Genomic DNA, 24,439 nt, shown 5'->3' with positions numbered 1-24,439 from the left:
GCTGGGAGGTCAAGACCCAAGATTAGCCTCTCCCGTGATCTAGGAAACCCGGCCCGCGCGCGGAAGCTGTGCCACCTGCACCAAGAACGCGCGCTGGAGACAGCGGCCCTGGAGGCCTAGGCGGCTGAAGGGCGAGATGAGACCTGTCCTCGCTGCCTGTGCCTCTTTACAGCGCCTCTTGGGCAGGGCACCGAGCAGCGCCTGCGCTGGAGGCCAGGACCTGGGGCCCCGAAGGGTCTTGGGCCTTGGCAGGGGCTGATGTGCAGGGGGGTGGGGTGGGGGGGAGGAACGGGGGACCCTGACACTTGCCACCTGGGGAGTCGAGAGCCTGCTCCAGGCACAGCTCTTCTGAGGCTTGGTTCAAGCCAGCCAGTCTGGATCCAGGATACTCCAGTAGTCTCAGTGTGATTCTGCCCCATAGGCCTGTGCATGTTGAAACCTGGGATTTGGGGTAGGGCTGTGATGAGATGGTCCTCTTGCCCAGCCCAAAGCTAAGACTGGGCTTCTGCTAGATGACCCTATTTCACCTGCCCAAACCGCGGGAGCATACACACACACACACACACACACACACACACACACACTGCCTGTCCAGGACAAGCAAAGCACTGTGACTTCGGAGAATATAGTATTTATGGCAATGGCATCTTTACATGGATAAGGCCCGGTGTTCCCTGCACCCTATAACGATTTAGGAGGCCAGGAAATCGCATCCTGGGCCTTGGCCGCTGGGACTGGAGACCCCCAGAAAATCCCCATGTATCAGCCACCAGCTGCCAAGCCAGAAATCACAGCTCAACACAACAGGAAGCCTGTTGAAGGGGTTTTTCCTCATTTGCAATAGTTTGTGCCTAAATAATAGGGTATAGGCACCTGGGCAAGTTATTTACCATCTTTCCAATTGCAAAATGGGAATAATAATAATAATAATAATAATGTTGACCACACGGGTTGTAATCGTGATGATGAATGAGCCTGCTGAACTGTTGTGACACATGAAGGTGGAGAAGAAAACTAATTGCCAAAACCATGAGCCCATTTCAAATCATAGTCCTATAAGTACATGGGGTCTAGTTTAAGGTTTAAAATGCTCTTAGCAGAGTCATAAATTGGAACCTTGATCACACACCCTTGATTGAGTCAAGGCAATCATTCATTCAAGAAGTTTTTTGCTGAGCACTGTGTAGTAGTTAGAGCATGGTTGAAACAGGCTCCTTGGAGAGCAAGACAGAATGTTTCTCTCCAGGCAGTCTACTTAAAATAAATAATGACCCAATTGTTAAATGCCAAGAGGGAGAAGTACTGGGTGTTTGCTTAGAGGACATATAAAAAGGGGACTTGACTTATGTTGGGGGCTATCAGGGAAAGCTTCCATGAGGAAGTGATGTTTAACTTAACTTCAAACACATGACTGGACTAGACTTAGGGTAGTGGTACTCAGCCATGGCTATATAGTAGAATGACCTATGAGCTTTAAAAAAGTCTGTCACCAGGACCCAACCCCTGATGGTTCTGATTTCTGGGGTTGAACCTTCCCTGGGGCAATTTTAAAAGTTCCATGGGCAGGGAGAGGTAAGGGGGTTGATCAGATTGGGAAAAGGGTCTGAGCAGAGGGACTGTGGCTCAGGAGAAGCAGGGCTGATGGAACCTGCCTGCTTTCCCTACACTCCACTAACATGGGAGACGCTCTCTGCTCTCTCTGAGAATCTCCCACTCAGTGTCATGTTGGACAGCAGCAACTGAACACAACTTTTCCAAGGCTTTTCCCACTAAGCAAAGAGTATATCCTGGTGCCTTGCACGGCCCCCATTCCAGCATTTCTGGCTATTTCTATGATTCCTACCTCAACCCTAAACTACCTTCCAGGATTTCACTCTAAGGGAGAAATTTAGATTAAATGTTTGCTTCTGCGCTTTGTCCCCATCTTCTCCTCTTTTCTCCTTGGCCCCTTCCTTCAGTAGAGGAAAGACTTTCTGCATCTTCTTTCTATGGCATGGGAGCTCTAGCTCAGTGGTCGCCAACCAGTGGTCTGCGGACCAGTGGTGGTCCGTGAGGTCTGAAAGGTTGGCGACGGCTGCTCTAGCTCATATCCTCCCTTCTTTGGGCAATAAGTCTCATGACTTCTACCATTAATTATAAAGATTAAAAATCTGCAGAGAACGGTGCAAAAATCTGATTACTGAAAGGGAAATGCATTTTTAAATACATAAGAAATATTCCCATTATCTAGGCAATCACCATATAGTAGAGCAGTGTGCTTCCAGTAACAAAGTTCAGTAACAAATAAAATCTATGTCTTTGCAATAAGATTTTCTTTTGCCAGATGATTCAGAAGCCACCTCTCTTCATACTTATCACAGTTTATAACTCTCTTTGCAAAATAAGTTAGTAGGCTAGAATGCCTTTATCCCACTTTCCCATTTCAAAGAATTCTATCCATTCCAAGAGCATCTGCTCAAATTCCTCCTTGTTCACGAGGCGTTTTAGTTTTTATGGTCTCTCTCTTGTTCCTCATTGCACCTATTAACTGAATCACTCATTTAATAATTTATTAATTGTAATATGTAATTATAGTATGCCTCCTGTGTGCCAAGCACTGTTAGGTACTGACAATTGGGATGTTTATTATATTGTTAAAGTAAAATATATATTTTTTCTGAGTCATTGTACTTGTTCTCCCCTAGCTGGATTATGGATCCTTAAGGACAAGGTTACATGTCTTATTCAAGGAAACTTGTACAATGTCCTAAAAACTGTTACAAAACATAACTAGTTAATTTGTTGTTGTTTGATCAACTGGAATCTTCTGACATTTTAGTTTCCAGACCATTATCATCATTTTATATCTCCTGAATAGATGTCTCTGTCAGCAAGGGTTCTGCTACAAGCAAGAAAACTAACTCCGGACAATTTAAGTTTTTAAAAATGTATAAAATATTATCAGGTCATAAGATGGCTCATTGAACCTGACTTTGTGACAAATGGTGAGTAGCTCAGTTCTGAGTAGAAACAGCAGAAACAAATGGAGAATCTCTTCAGTGTGATACTGTTTGAGTGAATCCATTACAACCATTTTGGTCCTTCTGCCACACTTCTCAGGGTTCAAATTCAAAGGCTAGGGTCCAATTGGCCCACAGTTCTGTCCAGGGGAAGATGGAGAAGCTTGATGGATGGTCCCAACAAGAAGGCATGCTAGAGGAAAAGAGTTGCTCCATAAAGGTGCAAAACACTGTTGCCAAAAACTGGGGAATAGATGCTTGTCAGATACACACACAAAAATGTCCAGATGTCCACTACATTGTCTCAAGATTCAAGCATTGCCAAGTAAACCCACAGAATAAATAGATTATGGTAATTTTAAGCCACTTAATCATTAGGGTAGTCTGTTGTACATGAATAGATAACTAATACAAACTTATGAAAGAAAATACTTCTGCCTCAATTTTATAGATGAATAAACTGACATTCAGAACAATTAAGAAACTTGCTCAAATTCATAAAACTAGTACTAGAGGCAGGGCTGGACTCAAAACCATGCCTTTGATACAAGTCAAGGCCACTTTTCATTTCATCACAGCTACCTCATCCATCTGCCATAAAAATCTCAGGCAAGATCTAGGGTTGATATAGATTGGACTCACTCCCAGTATCTATAACACTTCTCTGGTGTGTTCTTGGAAGCTACAAATTCATCCCTTGCGCTTCCTTGCTATGTGAAACTACATCACATCCTATCTGAGAGCTCCATGTATTCTGTGCTGCCATCACTAAGTCTCACCGGGAAATGAAGGGATCATGACAGCTGCTGTAGTCAACGTCCCTGCCTCTCTGTCTCGGTTTTCCAGTCACATCTTCATCTAGTCTTTGTCCATATTGTGCTTCTTACATAGTCTAACCTAAGTGTGTGTGCCAGGGTGTTATCCACATCTAGAAGGGTTCAGGAATCTGGAGAAGGGGCCACGAGTAAATTAATAAACTAGACATGAAATATAAACTTGGGAGCATTTTGGGGGAGCAAGGGGAGGCTTAGCTTTAGTAACTAAGTTTCCCAGTCTCTGGACCCCTAGCTTTTTATTAACACATTTTGCCCTATAGCAAAGCAGATATGCATATCAAAGGTAAGGTTTGGTAAACAGTAAGATTATCAGGTTGGGGAACTGCCTTCAGCTGTCTTGCAGCAGGCAATAATATATGCAGATCTTCAGCCCTGCTGAAGCCCCAAGGTTCATCAACCTTTTGATGAACTTCTTGCGTAATTATGACATGCTGGAATTAGCCTCCCGCATATTGTGCATAGTTTTGCACTCTGCTGAGGGAGAATTTGCTCAGCATTTCAGTGTTTACCCTTCGCATTTTGCAGATGGGGTTCCTGAGTGAGGTTCACTTAGCCATTCTTCTGGCAGAAAGCATGCACAACCATTGAATTATGTTATTGAAATAACTTTCATTACCTCAATCCCCAAAAGCAAACAGATCCTCCCCACCCAAAACAAAAGCTCTGGTTCCCAGACTTTATTTCATTTGTGTTTTCCATGAGTTCTGGGACCCACCCTGGTATTCCCTGTCATTTTTTTTTTCTACCAGACATAACAGATACCAGCCCAACAGCAGAGGGGAATAAAGAGAAGGCCTGGACAGCAAGAAAGGACATAACATTGTATCCATCACAAATTAAAAACACATTTTCTCTCAGCTCCATTCAACAGCATTCAGCAAACACCAGCTCTGTGCTCTGGACTCTGGTAGACCCTGCAGAAGCTACCAGCATGTGTCAGCACTGTGTCCTCATGGAGGGAGAAAGCAAGTGCGTATAGCAGAGGTCAGCAAACTTTCTATAAAGTGACAAATAATCAATAATTTTGGCTTTGTGGGGCCAGAAGCAAAAGAAAGAAAATTTCCACAAGTGTTTTACTGACAAAATAAAACTTTATCTATGGACATTGAATTGAAATTTCATATAATTTTCACATGTAACAAATTCTGTTCTTCTTTTGAGGGGTTTTTCCAACAATTTAAAAATGTAATAACTGTTCTTAGCCTGCAAGCCATATAAAGACTGGCAGTGGGGTTAGATTAGCCACATGGACCATACTTTGTCAACCCCTGATGAATAAGACAAAGGAAAGGATAGGAAATGGCTGGGAGTTAGTCCCCAAAATGGGTGGCACCACAACCCAAGTCCAGAGAGGAGAGAGGTGGGGTGGGCTGGTCCAGTCAGGAAGACTTAATGGAAGAGAAGAGATTTGAGCACAGCCTTGAAGGGAGGGTAGGATTTGGCTGCACAGAACCGTTTGGGGAGAACATCCCAGGCTGAAGTGATGAGCACAAGGCAAAGCACAGTGGGAGGAAAGATCATGGACCAGTGGAGACGGTGACATACTTCTGGCTCTCCAAGGTTTCTGTGACACACCCTGGGCCTGGTGTGTATGAAGGGGATGGGTATTGTGGGCCCTGGGAACAGGCCTTTAAATGACTACAATTAATCATATTTTAGGAATATTTATAATATTCATCACCCAAAACTTGTTGGAAACACTGAGATCCACCAGATCCACAATTTAAAACTGATGGGGGACAAACTAGAAGTTATTTTTCTTCATCAGGAGATGTTCCAAGTTTCAATTAGTCACTTAATTTAAGGAATTTTAGTGGAGAATGAGCTTGTTCTCAGAATCTTAATAATATTCCAATCATACCAGAAGATGCCACATGCACTAACCCAAATTTTCATGGCCAATCTGAAAGTCTTAAGTTAGGAGTAACAAATGGCTTTGGTTAGTATATTTTTGTTTCTTTTTTAATATCAATATGAATTTTCTCTAGAAGTTAGTAATTAGTGGGTAACAAAAAAATGTTCTTTCTGGCTGACTATCTGTTCCCATGATTTCATCTCCTACTCATAAAGGGCTAACTCCCAGATCTGTGTCTCCAGTAGATATCTCCCTAAAGCTTCAAATGCAGATGTCCAAATTCCTGCCGTGTGTCCCCACCTAGTCCTCCCACAGTTGGCAGCCTCCAAGATGGCCTGCAATGATCACTGGTCCCCACCTTTTGGTACTCACGCCCTTGAGTTATCCCTTCCCTTTGGGTGTGGGTTGGGCCTAGTGACTCACTTCCAGCAGACAGAGTATAGCAGAGGTGATGAGGTATCACTCCTGATACCAAGTTTCAAGAAGGCTAGATTCCATCTTGCTTGCCCTTTCTTACTCTCCTCTTGCTCACACTGCTGGAAGCCAGCTGCCATATTCTGAGCTGTCCCAATGGAGAGGTCCTGTGGCTGGGAACTGAGGGAGGTCTCAGGCCAACAGCCAGTGAGGACCTAAGGCTCTCAGTCCAACAGCCCTGGGAGAACTAAGTTCTGCTAACAACTCACATGAGTGAGCTTGGAAGTCTTCAGCGGGGACTACAACACCTTGATTAAACCTATGAGAATGCTGAGCCCAAGGCACCTCGCTGAGCAGTGCCTGATTGGTGATCCACAGACACTAGGAGGTAATAAATGTGTGGGGGTTGAAGCTGCTAAATTTTGATGTAATTTGTTCCACAAAAAAGTTAACTAATGTATCACCAAATTCCCTAAACCTGTTTCTTCCCCTAAATTCTCTATTTTAATTGCTAGGACCACCATGCACCCATTCCCCTAAGCTGACAATAGGATGTTAGAAGTCCTTCATTTGATTTTCTTACAGCTACAAAAGCTCAAAAGCTTTTGTATTTTTCAATCAACATGACTTAGTAAGCTGAAATATTGCCCCCTGTGAGTTCCATCTGGAAATTAAGCCACTTGTGCAGCGTCACATGCCGCAGCTTGAACTTTCTCAATTTCTGCATGATTCTGACATCATCCTGGATGTCTTTCCGCAGATACTAAACCCCTGGGAAGTGTCCAGAGTGATAGACTGGAAGAAGGGAGAGTCTGGGAAACTTGAAAACTATGCCCGTATCTTGAAAAGCAAGCACATTATATGGGAGATAGAACAAGCATAGGATTCAAAGGCTGAAATGTGGGTCCTGGTTGAGGCTTTACTACTAACTGGCTGTGTCCTTGGCAAGTCATTTACTTCTTTAAGAGTCACTTTCCTCTTCAGCAAAATGAGGAGGTTAGATGTCAGTGGATAGCAGACCCACGGGTGCATTGCTTCAGGGTGAACTGGGAGCTTGTTAAACTTCAGAGTCCTGTCCCTACTTTACCCCATGCTGATTCAGCAGGTCTAAGGTGGGGCTTAGAAATCTGTATTTCTAAAGTGGCTAACCCTAGCTGGTTTGTCTCATTGGATAGAGCATGGGCCCGCGGACTGAAGAGTCCCGGGTTCGATTCCGGTCAAGGGGACGTGCCCGGATTGCAGGCTCAATCTCCAGTAGGGGGCATGGAGGAGGCAGCTGATCAATGATTCTTTCTCATCATTGATGTTTCTATCCCTCTTTCCTTCTCCCTTCCTCTCTGAAATCAATAAAAATATATTTTAAAAAATAAAATAAATTAAAAAATAAAGTGACCAGCTCCTTGAAGTTTATCAAGGAAATACTGAACTAGATCCTCTCAAAGGATATCTAAATCCTAATACTGTAATTGCCAGATAGTTTTTACTATTGCCAATTCTACTTTGCATGTACATTATAAAACAAAAAAATTTAAAGAATGGATTTGTGTGTGTGCATATGTGTATATGCACATGTGTGTGGTGTGGTGTTGTTGGTTGTTCTTTTTTTCCATTTTATTCTCTTCCCAAACCCTAATGGATATCCTTGCATAGTCACTGGGACACATAGCCCTTACTGGGAGACCCACTGGAGGCCATGACAGGTATACTGGAATTGGGTGAAGAGGGACACAAAGGTCCAGGAATACCAAAGACAAACAGTCAGGTTAGGAGGTGGGCTCCTTATAGTCACAGTACTGCTTGGCATTGCATGGATACTGAGAAGTAAAAGTTATTACTCCAAAAGAATTTACAAACTATATGATAATGTGTGTGTGTGTGTGTGTGTGTGTGTGTGTGTGTACAGAGTTAGGCCTTCTTGTCCCTATTTGACAGCCTATCACAACACAATGTCACATTATATTAGTCTGTTCATGTTGCCATAACAAAATGCCAGACACTGGGTGGCTTAGACAACAGATATTTATTTCTCACAGTTCTAGAGACTGGGAAGTCCCAAGATCAAAGTGCTGGTTGATTCAGTTCCTGGTAAAGGACATTTTTCCTGGTTTATAAACAGTGGTTTTCTCACTCTTTCCTCATGTGGAAGAGAACCAGCGATCTCTGGCTTTTCTTCTTCTTATAAAACCACTAATGTCATGGGCACCCCACCCTCATAACTTCATCTAAGTGTAATTACTTCCCAAGAACTCCATCTCCAAATACCATCACTCTTGAAGCTTTAGAGCTTCAACATATGGATTTGGAGGGGACACAAAAAATCGGTCACAGTACATAAAAAAGAGACAAAATCTAACTTAATAAAAAAATATCTGTTAAACAATGCAAGTCGCTGCTAAAGCCCTATGAGGAGGTGAAAAGGGAACTTGTTGCCACATTGCACACAGCAAGACACTCTGTTGTGAAAACTCTCTCTCAGACCCTTTTTTCCCTCTCTCCAAATTTCTCAGATCAACCACTTCACCTGCCCTCACTCTGGTTCTCTTGCACCCTTCCCCTCCCCTCTCTGGCCCACAAGCCCTTTGTTAGGTAGAGCTTTTCCCCCTTCTCTCAGCTTCTGTTGTATTTTCCACAGAAGAAAAGCCTGGGATCCGCTTTCAGTTGAAGGGTCATAGCCATGTCTAACGTAATACTTTTGACCCTGTACACTAAGAAAATGGAACCAATACTATAAGGCAGTACATGCTTAAATACTAACTAGACAGAACATTGGACTTCTAGATGCTTAGCGGAGAAAAAGATATCTCTATTCCAGAGAAGTCATGGAGAAGAGAGGAGATAAGCTGAAGGTTGAAAACATGGGGAAATGTTTTATAAGCGAACAGTGGAGCCCTCCTCTCCTATGGGATGAGAAACTATTGTAAAAGGAAGGCCAAAGACAGGCAATTCTGCCACCTGTTTAGCTGGTAGACAAAACCAGCGGGCTGTATAGAGGGAAAGAAGAGTAAGACAAGATTGGAAAGTGGGATGGGGCCAGAACATTGAGGACTGTAGGAAAATATACCTCATTAAAGAATATAGAGCATGGGAGTGACATGATTTTGAAAATTAATGTTTTGTCACCATGCTTCAGGGATGAAGGAATAAAATCCTTTAAGAAAGGAGGTCAGGAAGCTTGTGCAGCCTCTGGGTCTTGGTGATGGGCGTGTGCTCCAGGAATGTGGCAGCAGACATGAAGCAGAATAGAAAAATTACTGCATGAGGTCATGGTAGGACAATCATGGCTGGGGGAAGCCAAAGATGACATGGAGACGTGAAACTAGTTGAATGGGGTATGAGCAGAAATGAGGAATGAAGGAGGAAATTGGGAATGTGGGAAGGAGAAGATGTCAAGTTGATGCTTATTCTATGTGGCAATTCTGAAGGCAGCTCAGCCAAGGGGAGTAGCCAGGAGGCAAAGGAGATGCAGAGGGCTGATTTGGGGCACTTGGGATTTAGAATTGTGAGCATCTGTAAGATATTATATTTACCAACTAATTAAAATTGCATTTTCCCCATAGTTTAGAGTTTTGATTCCTAATAAAAGTTCAAATCAACCTGAAAGAGATGGATAACCCTTTTGTTAACCATCATTTGTTCTTTTTTCTGATATATTCTTGGGAAGAGATCCTGAAGGCAAGCAGGGTAGAAATTTTGAGTAATTAAAGAGTCAAAGAGGGACACCTTATAAATATCAGAAATGGACTATGCTCCCAGCACACACCAGGAGAAAAAAAGACCTACACATCACCAGTGGAAATGGTGGTTGGTATTCTGGGGGATGATTAAGAAATTGCATTCATAGAACTCGTTCACTTCTAGATGATAAATACAATTACATGTGCATAATCAATTTTATTTATTTATTTTTTTGCTATTTCAGAAAACTTTAGTTTTTTTCCTTTTTTATTACATATAGTAGTACATATATCTCCTTTTTTCCCCCATTGACCTTCCCCCAGCCTCCCCTATCCACTGTCGCATGCCCTCATCCCACCCCACCCAGTGTCTTGTGTCCATTGGTGTGCTTATATGCATGCATACAAGTCCTTTGGTTGATCTATTTCCCCCACTCCCCAACACTCCCCGGCCTTCCTGCTGTAATTTGACAGTCTGTTCGGTGCTTTACTGCCTCTGTATCTATCTTTTTATTCATCAGGTTATAATGTTATTTATTTTCCATAAATGAGTGAGATCATGTGGTATTTTTCTTTCATTGCCTGGCTTATTTCACTTAACATAATGCTCTCCAGGTCCATCCATGCTTCTGCAAATGGTGAGAATTCCTTCTTATTTACAGCAGTGTAGTATTCCACTGTGTAAATGTAGCATAGTTTTCTAATCCACTCATCTGCTGATGGGCATTTAGGCTGTTTCCAAATCTTAGCTATGGTGAATTGTGCTGCTATGAACATAGGGGTAAATATATCCTTTCTGATAGGTGTTTCTAGTTTCTTGGGATATATTCCTAGAAGTGGATTACTGGGTCAAATGGGAGTTCCATTTTTAGTTTTTTGAGGAAACTCCATACCGTTCTCCACAGTGGCTACACCAGTCTGCATTCCCACCAGCAGTGCATGAGGGTTCCTTTTTCTCCATATCCTCGCCAGCACTTGCATTTGTTGATTTGTTGATGATTGCCATTCTGACAGGTGTGAGATGGTACCAAATTGTTGTTTTGATTTGCATCTCTCGGATAATTAGTGACTTTGAGCATGTTTTCATATGTCTCTTGGCCTTCCTTCTGTCTTCTTTCGAAAAGATTCTATTTAGGTCTGTTGCCCATTTTTTTATTGGACCATTTATCTTCCTTTTATTAAGTTGTATAAGTTCCCTGTAGATGTTGGAGATTAAACCTTTATCAGTGATAAGATTTACAAATATATTCTCCCATAGAGTGGGCTTTCTTGTTATTTTGTTGATGGTTTCTTTTGCTGTGCAAAAGCTTTTTATTTTGATGTAGTCCCATTTGTTTATTTTCTCTTTAGCTTCCATTGCCCTAGGAATGGTATCGGTGAAGAAATTGCTTCGGCATATGTCTGAGATTTCTCTGCCTGTGGATTCCTCTAGTATTTTTATGGCTTTCCATCTTATGTTTAAGTCCTTTATCCATTTTGAATTTATTTTTGTGTATGGTGTAAGTTGGTGGTCTAGTTTCATTTTTTTGCATGTATCTGTCCAATTTTCCCAACACCATTTATTGAAGAGACTGTCTTGACTCCATTGTATGTTCATGCCTCCTTTGTCAAATATTAATTGAGCATAGTGGTTTGGATCAATATCTGGGTTCTGTATTCCATTTCGTTGGTCTATATGTCTGTTCTTGTACCAGGCTGTTTTGAGTACCAGGCTGTTTTGAGAACAGTGGCTTTGTAATACAGCTTGAAATCTGGTTTTGAGATCCCACCTACTTTGTTCTTCTTTCTCAAGATTGCTGTAGCTATTTGGGGTCATTTTATTCCAGATGAATTTTTGGAGAGTTCTTTCTAGGTCTGTGAAATATGCCATTGGTATTTTAATGGGGAGTGCATTGAATCTATAGATTGCTTTGGGTAGTATGGACATGTTAATGATGTTGGTTCTACCAATCCATGAACATGGTATGTTCTTCCATCTGTTTACATCTTCCTCTATCTCTTTTTTCAGTGTCCTTTACTTTTCTGTGTATAGTTCTTTTACCTCTTTAGTTAACTTTATTCCTAGGTATCTTAATTTTTTTGGTGCAATGGTAAATGGGATTGCTTTTTTAGTCTCTCTTTCTGTAAGTTCACTATTGCTGTATAGAAATGCCATAGATTTCTTGGCATTAATTTTGTATCCTGCTACATTGCCGAATTCATTTATTAAGTCTGTTAGTTTTTTGATGGAGTCTTTCGGGTTTTTTATGTACAATATCATGTCATCTGCAAATAAGGACAGCTTTACTTCTTCTTTTCCAATTTGAATGCCTTTTATTTCTTCTTCTTGTCTAATTGCAATGGCTAGTACTTCCAGTACTATGTCAAACAGGAGTGGTGAGAGTGGGCATCCCTGTCTTGTTCCTATTCTTAGGGAAAATGGTTTTAGTTTTTGCCCATTGAGTATGATGTTGGTTGTGCGTTTATGATATATGGCTTTTATTATGTTGAGGTATGATCCTTCTATTCCCACCTTGCTGAGAGTTTTTATCAAGAAAGGGTGTTGGATTTTGTCAAATGCTTTTTCTGCATCAATTGATATGACTATGTGATTTTTATCTCTCAGTTTGTTTATGTGATGTATCATGTTTATTGATTTGTGGATATTGTACCATCCTTGCATCCCTGGGATAAATCCTACTTGGTCATGGTGTATGATCTTTCTGATGTACTGCTGGATCTGATTTGCTAGAATTTTGTTGAGGATTTTGGCATCTATGTTCATGAGGGATATTGGCCTGTAATTCTCTTTCATTGTGTTGTCTTTATCTGGTTTTGGTATTAGGGTGATGCTGGTTTCATAGAATGAGCTTGTAAGTGTTCCTTCCTCTTGAATTTTTTGGAATAGTCTGAGGAGGATAGGTTTTAGTTCTTCCTTGAATGTTTGGTAAAACTCCCCTGTGAAGCTGTCTGGCCCCAGGCTTTTGTTTGCTGGAAGCTTTTTGATGACTGCTTCAATTTCTTCCATAGTTATTGGCCTATTGAGGTGTTTAGATTCTTCCTGATTGAGTTTTGGAAGGTTGTGTTTTTCTAGGAATATGTCCATTTCCTCCAGTTTGTCCAGTTTGTTGGAATAGCGTTATTCATACCCGTGTTTCCCCGAAAATAAAACATCCTCCGAAAATAAGACCTACTTACAGGTTTCCTTCTGAGTGAAATATAAGGCATCCCCCGAAAATAAGGCCCCCAGGCTCTGTCTCAGAATGAAAATTAATTTACCGTAAACTGGTCGCTAGGGCCGCCCCAACTGGCGTCTAGCAACCAGTGACATTATGCAGAGTCCTGACGTCACTGCTGTGTGGAGGCGGAGCAGAGATCGGAGTGAGCGGTGAGCGCGGGGTGGGAGAGAGGAGGAGACTTTCGCAGATGCGTGTACAAGAACAGGAGGATTAGAGCGGACGGGACGCGGCGAAGGTGGTGAGTGCTGGTCTGTCTCTGGTGACACTACCTGATGCTCGCGGCCGCCTTCATGATGACTGAAGGTTCTCAGTCAGTGGCAGACCCTGCTCCAGCCCAGATCCAGGCCCCAGCAAGCCCAGTGACAGTCCCCAGGCAGGCCCCAGGGGGTAAATGTCTGATAAAGGGGTAGGGGGGATGTCTGGTGAAGGTGTTCAGTGGCACAGGGGTAGAGGGAGGGGGATCACTTAAAATGACACAGGAGGATCAGAGGGGGCAATCAAAATGACACAGGAGGATCAGAGGGGACAATCAAAATGACATAGGAGGATCAGAGGAAACAATCAAAATGACACAGGAGGATCAAAAGGGGTTACTAAAATGATAATCCCCCCTCTGATTCTCCTGTGCCATTTTGATTCCCCCCTCTGATCCTCCCTGTGTCATTTTGAGTGATCCCCCTCCCCCCACCTTGATACCCCAATTCCTTTTTTTTTACCCCTAGAAATGAGCGCAAAAAGAAAAAGCTACTCCGTGGAGTACAAGAAAGGAATCGTGGAAGACTCTTGGGGCCAAAATCTTACTGCTTTCTGCAAAGAGAAGATGTTGGGTATCCAATTGGTCCGAAAATGGCGAGCAGAGTATGGTAACCTCATTGAACAAGTGGACAAGGGAAATGCTAAAAAGCGCAAGTGTGGATCAGGTCGGCAACCATTATTTTCCGAGCTGGAAGACCTGATCTGTGAATGGGTTGTTGACAGGAGAGCAAAGGCTTTGGTTGTGAATAGGGCTCAGATTCAAGAATTTGCCCTTGCAATGGCACCACAGTTTGACATAGCCCCCGAAGACTTCAAAGCATCACAACACTGGCTAGATAATTTCCTTCAGCAAAGTGAACTGTCTTTAAGAAGATCTACAATATTGTTTAGGTTGGAAGATACTCAAGTTATTAAGGGAGCACTTGCATTCAAGTCCTTTATTAAGGATGCTGACTTCTCTAAATACAATCTTTCCAACATGATTGCTATGGATGAAACTGCAGTGTTTATGGGCCAATCATCTCAAACAACAACTGAACAGCAGGGTGCCTCCTTAGCGTACATTCCCTCCACTGCTTACGAAAGTGCACATGTTTCCTGTGTTTTGGCAATTCGTCTGGATGGCACTAAAATCCCACCTTTAATCATTTCTAAGGGCAAGAAGGAAAAGATTGAACGTGTTTTGGACGTTTTTATTCCTGAAACTGAAAAAGCCTGGGCCACACAAGCAGTTATAAGGAAGTGGGTCGATTTAATGCTGCCGCTTGTTATGCGAGGGAGCCAAAGAGGTCTGCTAGTCTGGGATGCAGCCAGCACTCACCGCGCTAAAGACATGAAGACATTTCTTCACGAAAGAAAAATAGATCAGATAATGATTCCTGCAGGAATGACGGCCTATCTCCAGACTCTTGATATTGCAATAAACAAGCCATTCAAAGACAATTTGCGCATGGAAATTAATGTCTACTTTGAAAATAGAATGGAGAGAAATCAGCGTGGAAACTTCATGAAACCTAAACTGCAAGAAGTTGTGACTTGGGTGAAGAATTCATGGGAGAAAATCACTGACAGTTGCATTGCAAATGCACTGCGAGTAGGCTACCTTGACAAGAAGTACTCATTTAAAGACAGCGCTATTGCTAAACATGAGAGATCTGGTCCACTGATTCTGAAAGAAATGGAGTCACAAGAAATTCACCAGGAAAATCAGGAATTGGATTGTTATGATGGTGTTCCAGAAGATGATGACATGATTGTCATTGAATAAATGAGTAAATTCTTGATACTGTAGGATTCACAGTTTGTCTGGTTTGTGTTGACAACTACCGTACTACCATACCGTATACAAGTAATAAATTTCCTTTATTTTCATTTAACAATAAATGTGTACCGTATTCTTCTTCATGGAAAAATAAGACATCCCCTGAAAATAAGACCTAGCGTGTCTTTGGGGGCAAAAATTAATATAAGACACTGTCTTATTTTCGGGAAAACAGGGGTAGTATTTTTTAACAACCCTTTGTATTTCGGTGGGGTCTGTTGTTATTTCTCCTCTTTCATTTCTGATTTTGTTTATTTGGGTCCTGTCTCTTTGCTTCTTGGTGAGCCTGGCTAGAGGTTCATCAATCTTGTTTATCCTTTCAAAGAACCAGCTCTTGGTTTTGTTGATCTTTTGTATTGCCTTTTTGGTCTCTATGTCATTTATCTCTGCTCTGATCTTTATTATTTCCTTCCTTCTGCTTACATTGGGATTTTCTTGTTGCTCTCTTTCTAACTCTTTGAGTTGTAGGTGTTTCTAGTTTCTTGGGATGTATTCCTAGAAGTGGATTACTTCTAGGTCATTTGTTGCCATTGTTTCTTGTTTTTTGCAGTAGGCTTGTAGAGCTATGAACTTCCCTCTCAAGACTGCTTTCTCTGTGTCCCATGGATTTTGGATTGTTGTGCTTTCATTGTCGTTTGTTGCCATGATGTTTTTTATTTCTTCTTTGATCTCTCTGGTAACCCAGTCATTGTTTAATAGCATGCTGTTTAGTCTCCATGTGTTTGATTTTTTTGGATTGTTTTTATTGTAGTTAATTTCCAGTTTTATGCCACTGTGATCTGAGAAGATGCTTGATATGATTTCTGTCTTCTTGAATTTGAAGAGATTTTGCCTGTGACCCAATATATGGTCTCTCTTTGAAAATGACCCATGTGCACTTGAGAAGAATGTATATTCTGTGGCTTTGGGGTGAAATGTTCTGAAGATGTCAATTAATTCCATCAGGTCTAGTGAGTCATTTAGGATTGATGTTTCTTTGCTGATTTTTTGTTTAGAGAATTTGTCCAATGGTTATAGTGGGGTATTAAAGTCTCCTACTATGATTATATTGCTGTCAATCTCTCCCTTAATATCTTCCAGGAGTTTTTTTTTTATGTATTTGGGTGCTCCTGTATTGGGTGCGTATATGTTTACCAGTTATTTCTTCTTGTTGGATTGTTCCCTTTAGTATTATGAAGTGGCCTCCCTTATCTCTTTTTATGTCATTCACTCTGAGATCTAATTTGTCACATATAAGTATTGCTACCCCAGCTTTTTTTTCATTTCCATTCACCTGAAAAACCTTTTTCCATCCCTTCACCCTCAGTCTGTGTGCGTCTTTTTTTCTGAGGTGGGTTTCTTGTAGACAGCAGATATATGGGTCATGTTTTCTTATCCAATCCATTACCCTATGTCTTTTGATTGGGGCATTTAATCCATTTACATTTAAAGTTATTATTGATAGGTACTTGTTTGTCACCATTTTTATTCTTTACCCTGTGTTCCTTCTTCGCTTCCTATTTCTGTTTTTTTTTTTTTTTACAGCAGACCCTTTAGCATTTCTTGCATTGCTGGTTTGGTGGTAATAAACTCCCTTAGTCCTTTTTTATCTGTGAAGCTCCTGATTTCACCTTCAATTTTGATTGATAGCCTTGCTGGGTACAGTATTCTTGGATTCAGACACTTCCTTTGCATCACTTTGTATATTTCATTCCATTCCCTTCTGGCCTGACGTGTTTCTGTTCAGAAATCATTCGCTAGCCTGATGGGAGATCCTTTGTAGGTAACTTTCTTTCTCTCTCTGGCCACTTTTAAGATTCTTACTTTGTCGTTGGTGTTTTCCAGTTTAATTATAATGTGCCTTGGCGTTGGTCTTTTGGGGTTCATTTTGCTTGGGACTCTGTGAGCTTCTTGGATTTATGTGGGGTTTTTCTTCCCTATATCAGGGAAGTTTTCTGTCATTATTTCTTCAAACAGGTTTTCCATTCCTTGCTCAGTTTCTTCTCCTTCTGGAACCCCTATTATGCTGATGTTGTTTTGTTTTGTGTTGTCCCAAAGTTCCCCAAATTAAAGGCTCTCCTCCTGCTTTTTAATTGTTTTTTCTAGAAGCTGCTCTTCTTGTGTATTTTTTCCTACCTTGTCTTCTAGCTCACTGATGCAGTCCTCTGCTTCTTCTAGTCTACTCTTGATGCTTTCTTTTGAGTTCTTTACAGCAGTGATGTCATTTTTCATTTCCTCTTGGTTCTTACACATATTGTCGAATTTGTCTTCCATTCTTTTCAGCTACCTTATGACCATTTCTCTGAATTCTTTCTCTGACAGGTTGCTTGCCTCCATTTCATTTACTCCCTTTTCTGGTGATGCCTACTTTTCTTTCATATGCGGGCTGTTTCTTTGTCTCCCCATGATCTTTCTTCTCCGGTTGTCTGGTTCTGTAGTTCTCTCTCTCCTGCGATTATTTAAAGGCACAAAATACAACACAACAAGGTACAACGCACAAGGGACTGAACACACATGTATTCACGATACTAATAACCCCAAGTAAAGGTGACCACCAGAGAAAGGCGAATTAGAGGATAGGAGAGAAAGAAGAGGGGAAAAAAGGGGGGGAAAAGACATGCCAAAATGAAATTGGGAAAAGGAAAAAAAAAGTAAGAGAGAAAAGAGAGAGAATAAGAAAGAAGAGGGGAAAAAACTATATATATGGGAGAAAACTCCAATAGAACAGCCACTAATCCCAACAAATGTCAGCAACAAGTACCTGGAGGTGAATGCAAACTGCAAGTAACAACTAATATCAGGCTAGGCGAGGGAAAACAGAAGCAAAAAACAAACAAACACAAAACAAAAAAACAAAAAGAAAAAGCAAAACAATCTCACAAACGCATAAAAAATCAATATAATCAACAATCAAGCAAACAACAACAAAAGGACAGAGAGAAAAAAAATTTGGATAGTGAAGAAAGAGAAGAGAGGTGTGTATGGACTTGGAGCAGGGGATTGAAAATTAGATATATAAGTAGGGAGAAATTTTAACGGGGGTAAAAAGAAGGAATAGGGAAAATCTAAAGCAGGAATAGGGTAAGAGAAACAGGACAACAAAAGGGGGAAAGTGAGTAAGAGTGTTGGCATAAAGGTAAAGTTGAGATAGAATAGAATGATGCTAAAGAAAAGATGAAAATAGAATGTAGAACACTAATCCCAAAGTAAAATAAAGAGAAAATAAAATGACACTTTAAAAAGAAAAGATAAAATAGTAGTAATAATAATACTGATTGAAAATAAAAATGTAATAATTAAAAAAAATCAAGTGAGGAAAAAAGAAAAAAAATTAGTTTCTTAAGTAAAAAATGAAAAAAATAAAAATAAAAATGTGCAGTAGTGAAGGTCATTCACTTCCTCTACTGTTCTGTTTGGCATGCCTGTTTCCTAGTCAGGACATTTTTGAAGTTCCCTGCGTTCCGCTGCTCCTCAGTGTTGTAAGCCAGTCCTGATTTTTAAGCAGGCAATACATCTCTATTTCTTATTTTCCTTTATTTGTTTTTACACAGAAGTCAATTTGTGTTTCAACCCCTGGGTGGCAGTGTTTCCGGATAGACCTCCGGGTCTATAGGTCCTCTCTAGCTAGTGTTTAGATTTGTTTTCCCTGTGGCACTTAATACCAGTTTGGTGGAGTGAGTTGCCCCAGAGCTGGTTCTCTGGTGGTTATTCCCCACTCTGATCCCCAGGTTCCAGAAAAACAACTTTCCCCTGCAGTCTCTTAGAGTGACCCCAATTGGGTGATCCTATGTATTGGGCTTAGATCAGGGGTCCTCAAACTTTTTAAACAGGGGGCCAGTTCACTGTCCCTCAGACCGTTGGAGGGCCGGACTATAGTTTTTTAAAAAAAAACTATGAACAAATTCCTATGCGCACTGCGGGCCCAGAACGAGTCAGCTACTAAACAGGACAGGCAGCGGCACCCGGTGGGCCGGATAAATGTCCTCGGTGGGCCGCATGTGGCCCGTGGGCTGTAGTTTGAGGACGCCTAGTTAGTAATCAGAAGCAAGGATTTAAAGAGGAAAAAAAAAAAAAAAAAACCAGAGTAAGTGTGCGAACTCAGGGCTGTGCGCAAGTCTGTGCAGTGTTTTTTCCCCTTGGGTCTAAGCAGCCGGGACACTTTTAAAATTTTTAGGCTGTCCTTTTGCACCCAGATCAAAATGGGTTGCTTTTAAGAGTTCCCTTCTGTTAGCAGCTCTGCGAACCCAACTTCCATATTCATGGATCACGTCAGCCCCAACAGCCACGGATTTTCCTAGGCGCAGACTTCCCCAGGACCTCCAGTTCCCGCTGTGCTTGCATTTCTCTCTCCTGCCGGGACCACAGACCTCACCTTATCCCAGGCGAAATCTGACCTTTCTGTGGTGGAGTGCAGAGCTCCTCTGACTCCGCGTGCTTGCGCCACTAGGGGACCCGTGTTCTTGGGTTCGCAGCTGTTCAGTGCATGCCATAGTTATAGATTCCCTGGGCTTTTCAGGCAACCGATAACATCCACTTTCCCCTTCAAGATGACACGTTCTCAGCATCTGATCTGGTTGCTCCGAGAGGGAACCCAGCAGCAGTGGGGGGTGCCTGGTTAGGGGAGCCCTGTCCATCAGTCCCCACCGTCTCCTGGAGTATAGCTGTCCCTCAACTCACCAACAAAGACTCCCCGTGCGACCCTCAGCTGATCTTTCTATCTGCTCCAGGACAAGGCTCAGGACAAGTCTGTCTATTCCACCGCCATTTTGTCTCTCAGATCCATAATCAATTTTAAAAGCTATGAAAATGTTTGTATTCTTTTAAGAGAGAAGTCTTTGCTTCAAACTTGTCTACAGTACACAATAACAAATTTACATTGCCAGAGTTAAATTTGAAACTCTGGACTTAAGATTTGAGAATCCATTATAATTACTTTCTTGGTCAGGAACCTAGAAGTATATTCCTATTGCAGACTTTAAACCAAAATTCTTTCACCTGAGGGTCCATGCCAGTAGCCTTTAACTTTTTACCACTAAAGGCTTCCTTTATTAATTTTTCACCAGAGGCTTGTGCTTTAACAGATTTTATTCTGTATTTAAGTAAAATGAGTATCCATTTCCATTAGTCTAGGTGCTCATCAGCATGAAATAATTAGAATGTAAAGTAGATATAGTTAGTTGGGCAGTCATCACTGTTTCTAGGATTACATTATGGCTTTCCTAGGCCCCTAGAAACTAAGGGGATCCAAATTGTGGGTACTACTTAGGGACCTTTCTCTGCTCCTTGGTCCTCACCAAGCCAAATTCTATATTGCCTGTGCTGATCTCTTGCTACTCAACACCCTGCTTTTGCTCAAACATTACCTCACACTCAAAATGTGCTTTTTCTTCCCAAGTGGATAATGCCATTCTCTGCTAAGATCTCCTCTTCTAGGCTCATATACCCATCCACCAGTTGCTGGTAATGTTAACTGCTAACAGCTATGTCCCTAAGTGGACACTGCCCTTGACCAAAGGGAGCACCCTCATCCAAGGTGACACCCTCTCCTGGGGCATGGTCTAATATTTTTAACATCCCTAAAAGCCTACTGTGGGTAATACAAGTTCTATACTGCTCAGGATAAAAGTAGAGGAAACCCAAATCACCAATATCAGGAATAAAAGAGTGAACCTTATTAAAAACCCTACAGACATTAAAAGGTTAAGAAAATAATATGAATACATTTATGCCTGTAGATTTGGCAACTTAAGTTAAATGGAAACTTTTCTTGAAATGCATAAATTACCAAACTGATATGAAAATAATAGAAAAGTTGAAGAGACTTTACAGCAATTAAAGAAATTAAATTCATAATTTAAAATATTTCCTCAAAGAAAACACCAAGTACAAATAGCTTCACAGGTATATTTTATCAAACATTTATAAAATAAATATTAACAATCATGTAAAAACTCATTCAGAAAATAGAAGAGAAACAAACACTTCCCTATTCATTTCATGAGCTCATCATCCTCCTGATACAAAAACCAGACAAAGACATTACAAGAAAAGAAAAGAAAAGACGGGTCCATATCCTTTAAAAATAAGGGGGCAATAACCTCAAAATTTTAGCAAATTAAACCAAGCAATATATACAAAGAAAATGAATCATGAACAAATGGAATTTATTCCAGAGTATAAGGTTGATTTAACATTTAAAAGTCAATGTAACTCACCACATTATCAGGTTAAAAGAGAATCCCCATATGATCACCTCAAGAGATGCAGAAAAATCATTTGGCAAAATTTAACACCAAATCATCCTATACAGTATAATAAAAGCCTACTATGCAAATCGACCAAACGGTGGAATGACTGGTGGAATGACTGGTCACTATGACGTGCACTGACCACCAGGGAGCAGACGCTCAATGCAGGAGCTGTCCCAGCCTGAAGGCCCCAGACCAGGCAAGGCTGGTGCCAGCAGGGGCCCCGATCACCCCGCTGGTCACCCGCAGAGGGAGGCAACAGGTGGGGGGGAGGGCAGGGCTGGCTGGCGAGCGGGCCAGCACTGGCCGCCCCCTCCCCCTGCCGCATTGCCCCTATGGTCACCTCTGGCAGAGGGAAACGACCAGCATCAGTGGTAGTGCCGGGGGGGGGGGACGGGAGGGGGAGGCTGGGGGTGGGACCGGTGAGCAGGTGGCACCAGGCCAACCAAGGCGGGTGCCAGTGGGGGCCCCCCCATTACCCTGCCGGTCACCCCACAGATCGGCCCTGATCACCAGCCAGGCCTAGGAACCCTACCCATGCACAAATTTCGTACATCAGGCCTGTAGTAATTATGATAAAAAGCTTTCAGCAAACTAGGAATAAAAGAGAATGTCCTGATAAAGTTCATGTATGAAAAACTTACACTAACATCACCTTTAATATTCAAAGACTAAATCTGGACAGGGAAGGATATCTGGTCTAACCACTTGTATTCAACATTGTATTGGAAGTTGTCAACCCAGTGTTATCAGGTGAGAAAAAGAAATGAAGTCATGCAGACATACAAATTAGAGAGAGAGAGAACTAAAAGCGCCACAGACAAAATGATCATGTACATAAAGTACACTAAGGATCTACCAAAAAAGTGACTAGAGCTATAAAGTAAATTCAGCAAGGACCCAGGATACATGTTCATTAGAAAAATTCCATTAAAATTCTATGTGCTAGGGAAAAAATTATGGAATAGATTTTTAAAAACAGTATCATTGGGTAGTCTACTTTTTGTTTGGCTGAGTAGGCCCCTACTCCACTGATCCTTCCACTGATAATAACAGTAAACTCTGAAAAATAAAATAAAAACAAAGCAAACAATAACAACAAAATTACCTAAAGGATTGGAATGTGAACAAAAGCAGGCAGGTTCTGGAGGGAAGTTGTCACCTAAAGGAAGGAAATAGTATAGGGTGAGCATCCCATTTCTTAGGGCTTTAGGTCTAAAGACAAGCTGCAGCCAGCATTGCACAAGGTGACTGAAAGTTTGAGAGAAATCCCATGGCCTTTCTGGACTGAAAACACAAAGTTTGAGGCAGCACAACTGCTAAAAAGCGAGAGTAGAATCACATAAAAGGTGAAGCATGAGTGGGGGGGGATCACAAATTTTGTGTATATACTCATCCCTAATCTCTGCCTAACCCTTGGACAGACTGCAACCAACCCAGTTAAGAATGTAAGAATTTGAACTGTGGTTTGAACTACTGCCCAAGAGACAGAGTTCATAAATTGGGTCCAACGAAGTTCATTGTCTATTAAACCAAACAAAACAACACCACAATTCTCTTTGGAAATAAAGGAGCAAGATCAAAAGTCTTCACAACTTAACATTTGCAATGTTCAGGATACAATCCAAAATTCTCAACATACGAAAAATGGAGAACTGCAAGCAATTTTCAGGAGTAAAGACAATCAACAGAGACAAACCCCAAGATGATCTAGATGTTAGAATTAACATACAAGAATTTTTAAACCAGATATTATAATTCTGATCAATGAAGCAAATGAAAATATGATGAATGAAAAGGCAGAGGAATAAAAATTACAAAAAAGAACCAATGAGAGAGTGGACATCTTGTGGCTGTGTCGTGCGCGCGAGCCCCGTAGGGCTGGGGAGGCACCCAGCTTCCGAGCGGGGAGGAGGCCCAGGCCACAGCCAGAGGGAGGCCCCGGCCCCTCAGCGCCTGTGTCTGGCAGAGCCGGTGTGAGACCAAGAGACAAGCCTTCCCTGCCGCCGGGGTAATCAAGAGTTTTGGCCGGACCTTTGAGCACACACCGAGATAGTGAGGAGCCAGACGCAAAGCACAGACTATGGCGCTGAAACGGATTAATAAGGAACTTAGTGATTTGGCCCGTGACCCTCCAGCACAGTGTTCTGCAGGTCCAGTTGGGGATGACATGTTTCATTGGCAAGCCACAATTATGGGACCTAATGACAGCCCATATCAAGGTGGTGTATTCTTTTTGACAATTCATTTTCCTACAGACTACCCCTTCAAACCATCTAAGGTTGCATTTACAACAAGAATTTATCATCCAAATATTAACAGTAATGGCAGCATTTGTCTCGATATTCTAAGATCACAGTGGTCTCCTGCATTAACTATTTCTAAAGTTCTTTTATCCATTTGTTCACTGCTATGTGATCCAAACCCAGATGACCCCCTAGTGCCAGAGACTGCACGGATCTATAAAACAGACAGAGATAAGTACAACAGAATATCTCGGGAATGGACTCAGAAATATGCCATGTGATGCTACCTTAAAGTCAGAATAACCTGCATTATAGCTGGAATAAACTTTAAATTACTGTTCCTTTTTTGATTTTCTTATCCGGCTGCTCTCCTATCAGACCTCATCTTTTTTAATTTTATTTTTTGTTTACCTCCCTCCATTCATTCACATGCTCATCTGAGAAGACTTAAGTTCTTCCAGCTTTGGACAATAACTGCTTTTAGGAACTGTAAAGTAGTTACAAGAGAACAGTTGCCCAAGATTCAGAATTTAAAAAAAAAAAAATGGAGCATGTGTATTATGTGGCCAATGTCTTCACTCTAATTTGGTTATGAGACTAAAACCATTCCTCACTGCTCTAACATGCTGAAGAAATCATCTGGGGGGAGGGAAATGGAGTCTCAGTTGTCGCATCAAATGAAACAGCATTATTCTAGCAGCATCCATTCTTGTTTAAGCCTTCCACTGTTAGAGATCTGAGGTTACATGATATACTTTATGCTCATAACTGATGTGGCTGGAGAATTGGTATTGAATTTATAGCATCAGCAGCACAGAAAATGTGATGTATTTTATGCATGTCAATAAAGGAATGACCTGTTCTTGTTCTACGGAGAATGGAAATTGGAAGTC

General features: G+C 41.6%; 1 protein-coding gene across 1 annotated transcript; it reads left to right on the top strand.

Annotated features, from left to right (window-relative positions):
• Window positions 1-23,141: 23,141 nt before the first annotated feature.
• On the top strand, window positions 23,142-24,051 carry LOC308243259 (ubiquitin-conjugating enzyme E2 D3-like). The gene has a single exon (XM_080658639.1). The coding sequence runs from the start codon at window positions 23,384-23,386 to the stop codon at window positions 23,825-23,827; it is 444 nt and encodes a 147-aa protein (XP_080514765.1). The 5' UTR covers window positions 23,142-23,383; the 3' UTR covers window positions 23,828-24,051.
• The last annotated feature ends 388 nt before the right edge of the window (window positions 24,052-24,439 follow it).

Source organism: Plecotus auritus (assembly GCF_963455305.1).
Source record: "Plecotus auritus genome assembly, chromosome: 1".
NCBI lineage: Eukaryota > Metazoa > Chordata > Mammalia > Chiroptera > Vespertilionidae > Plecotus > Plecotus auritus.
The sequence above is the reverse complement of the archived record's forward strand: the minus strand, read 5'-3'. Positions and strand labels throughout refer to the sequence as shown.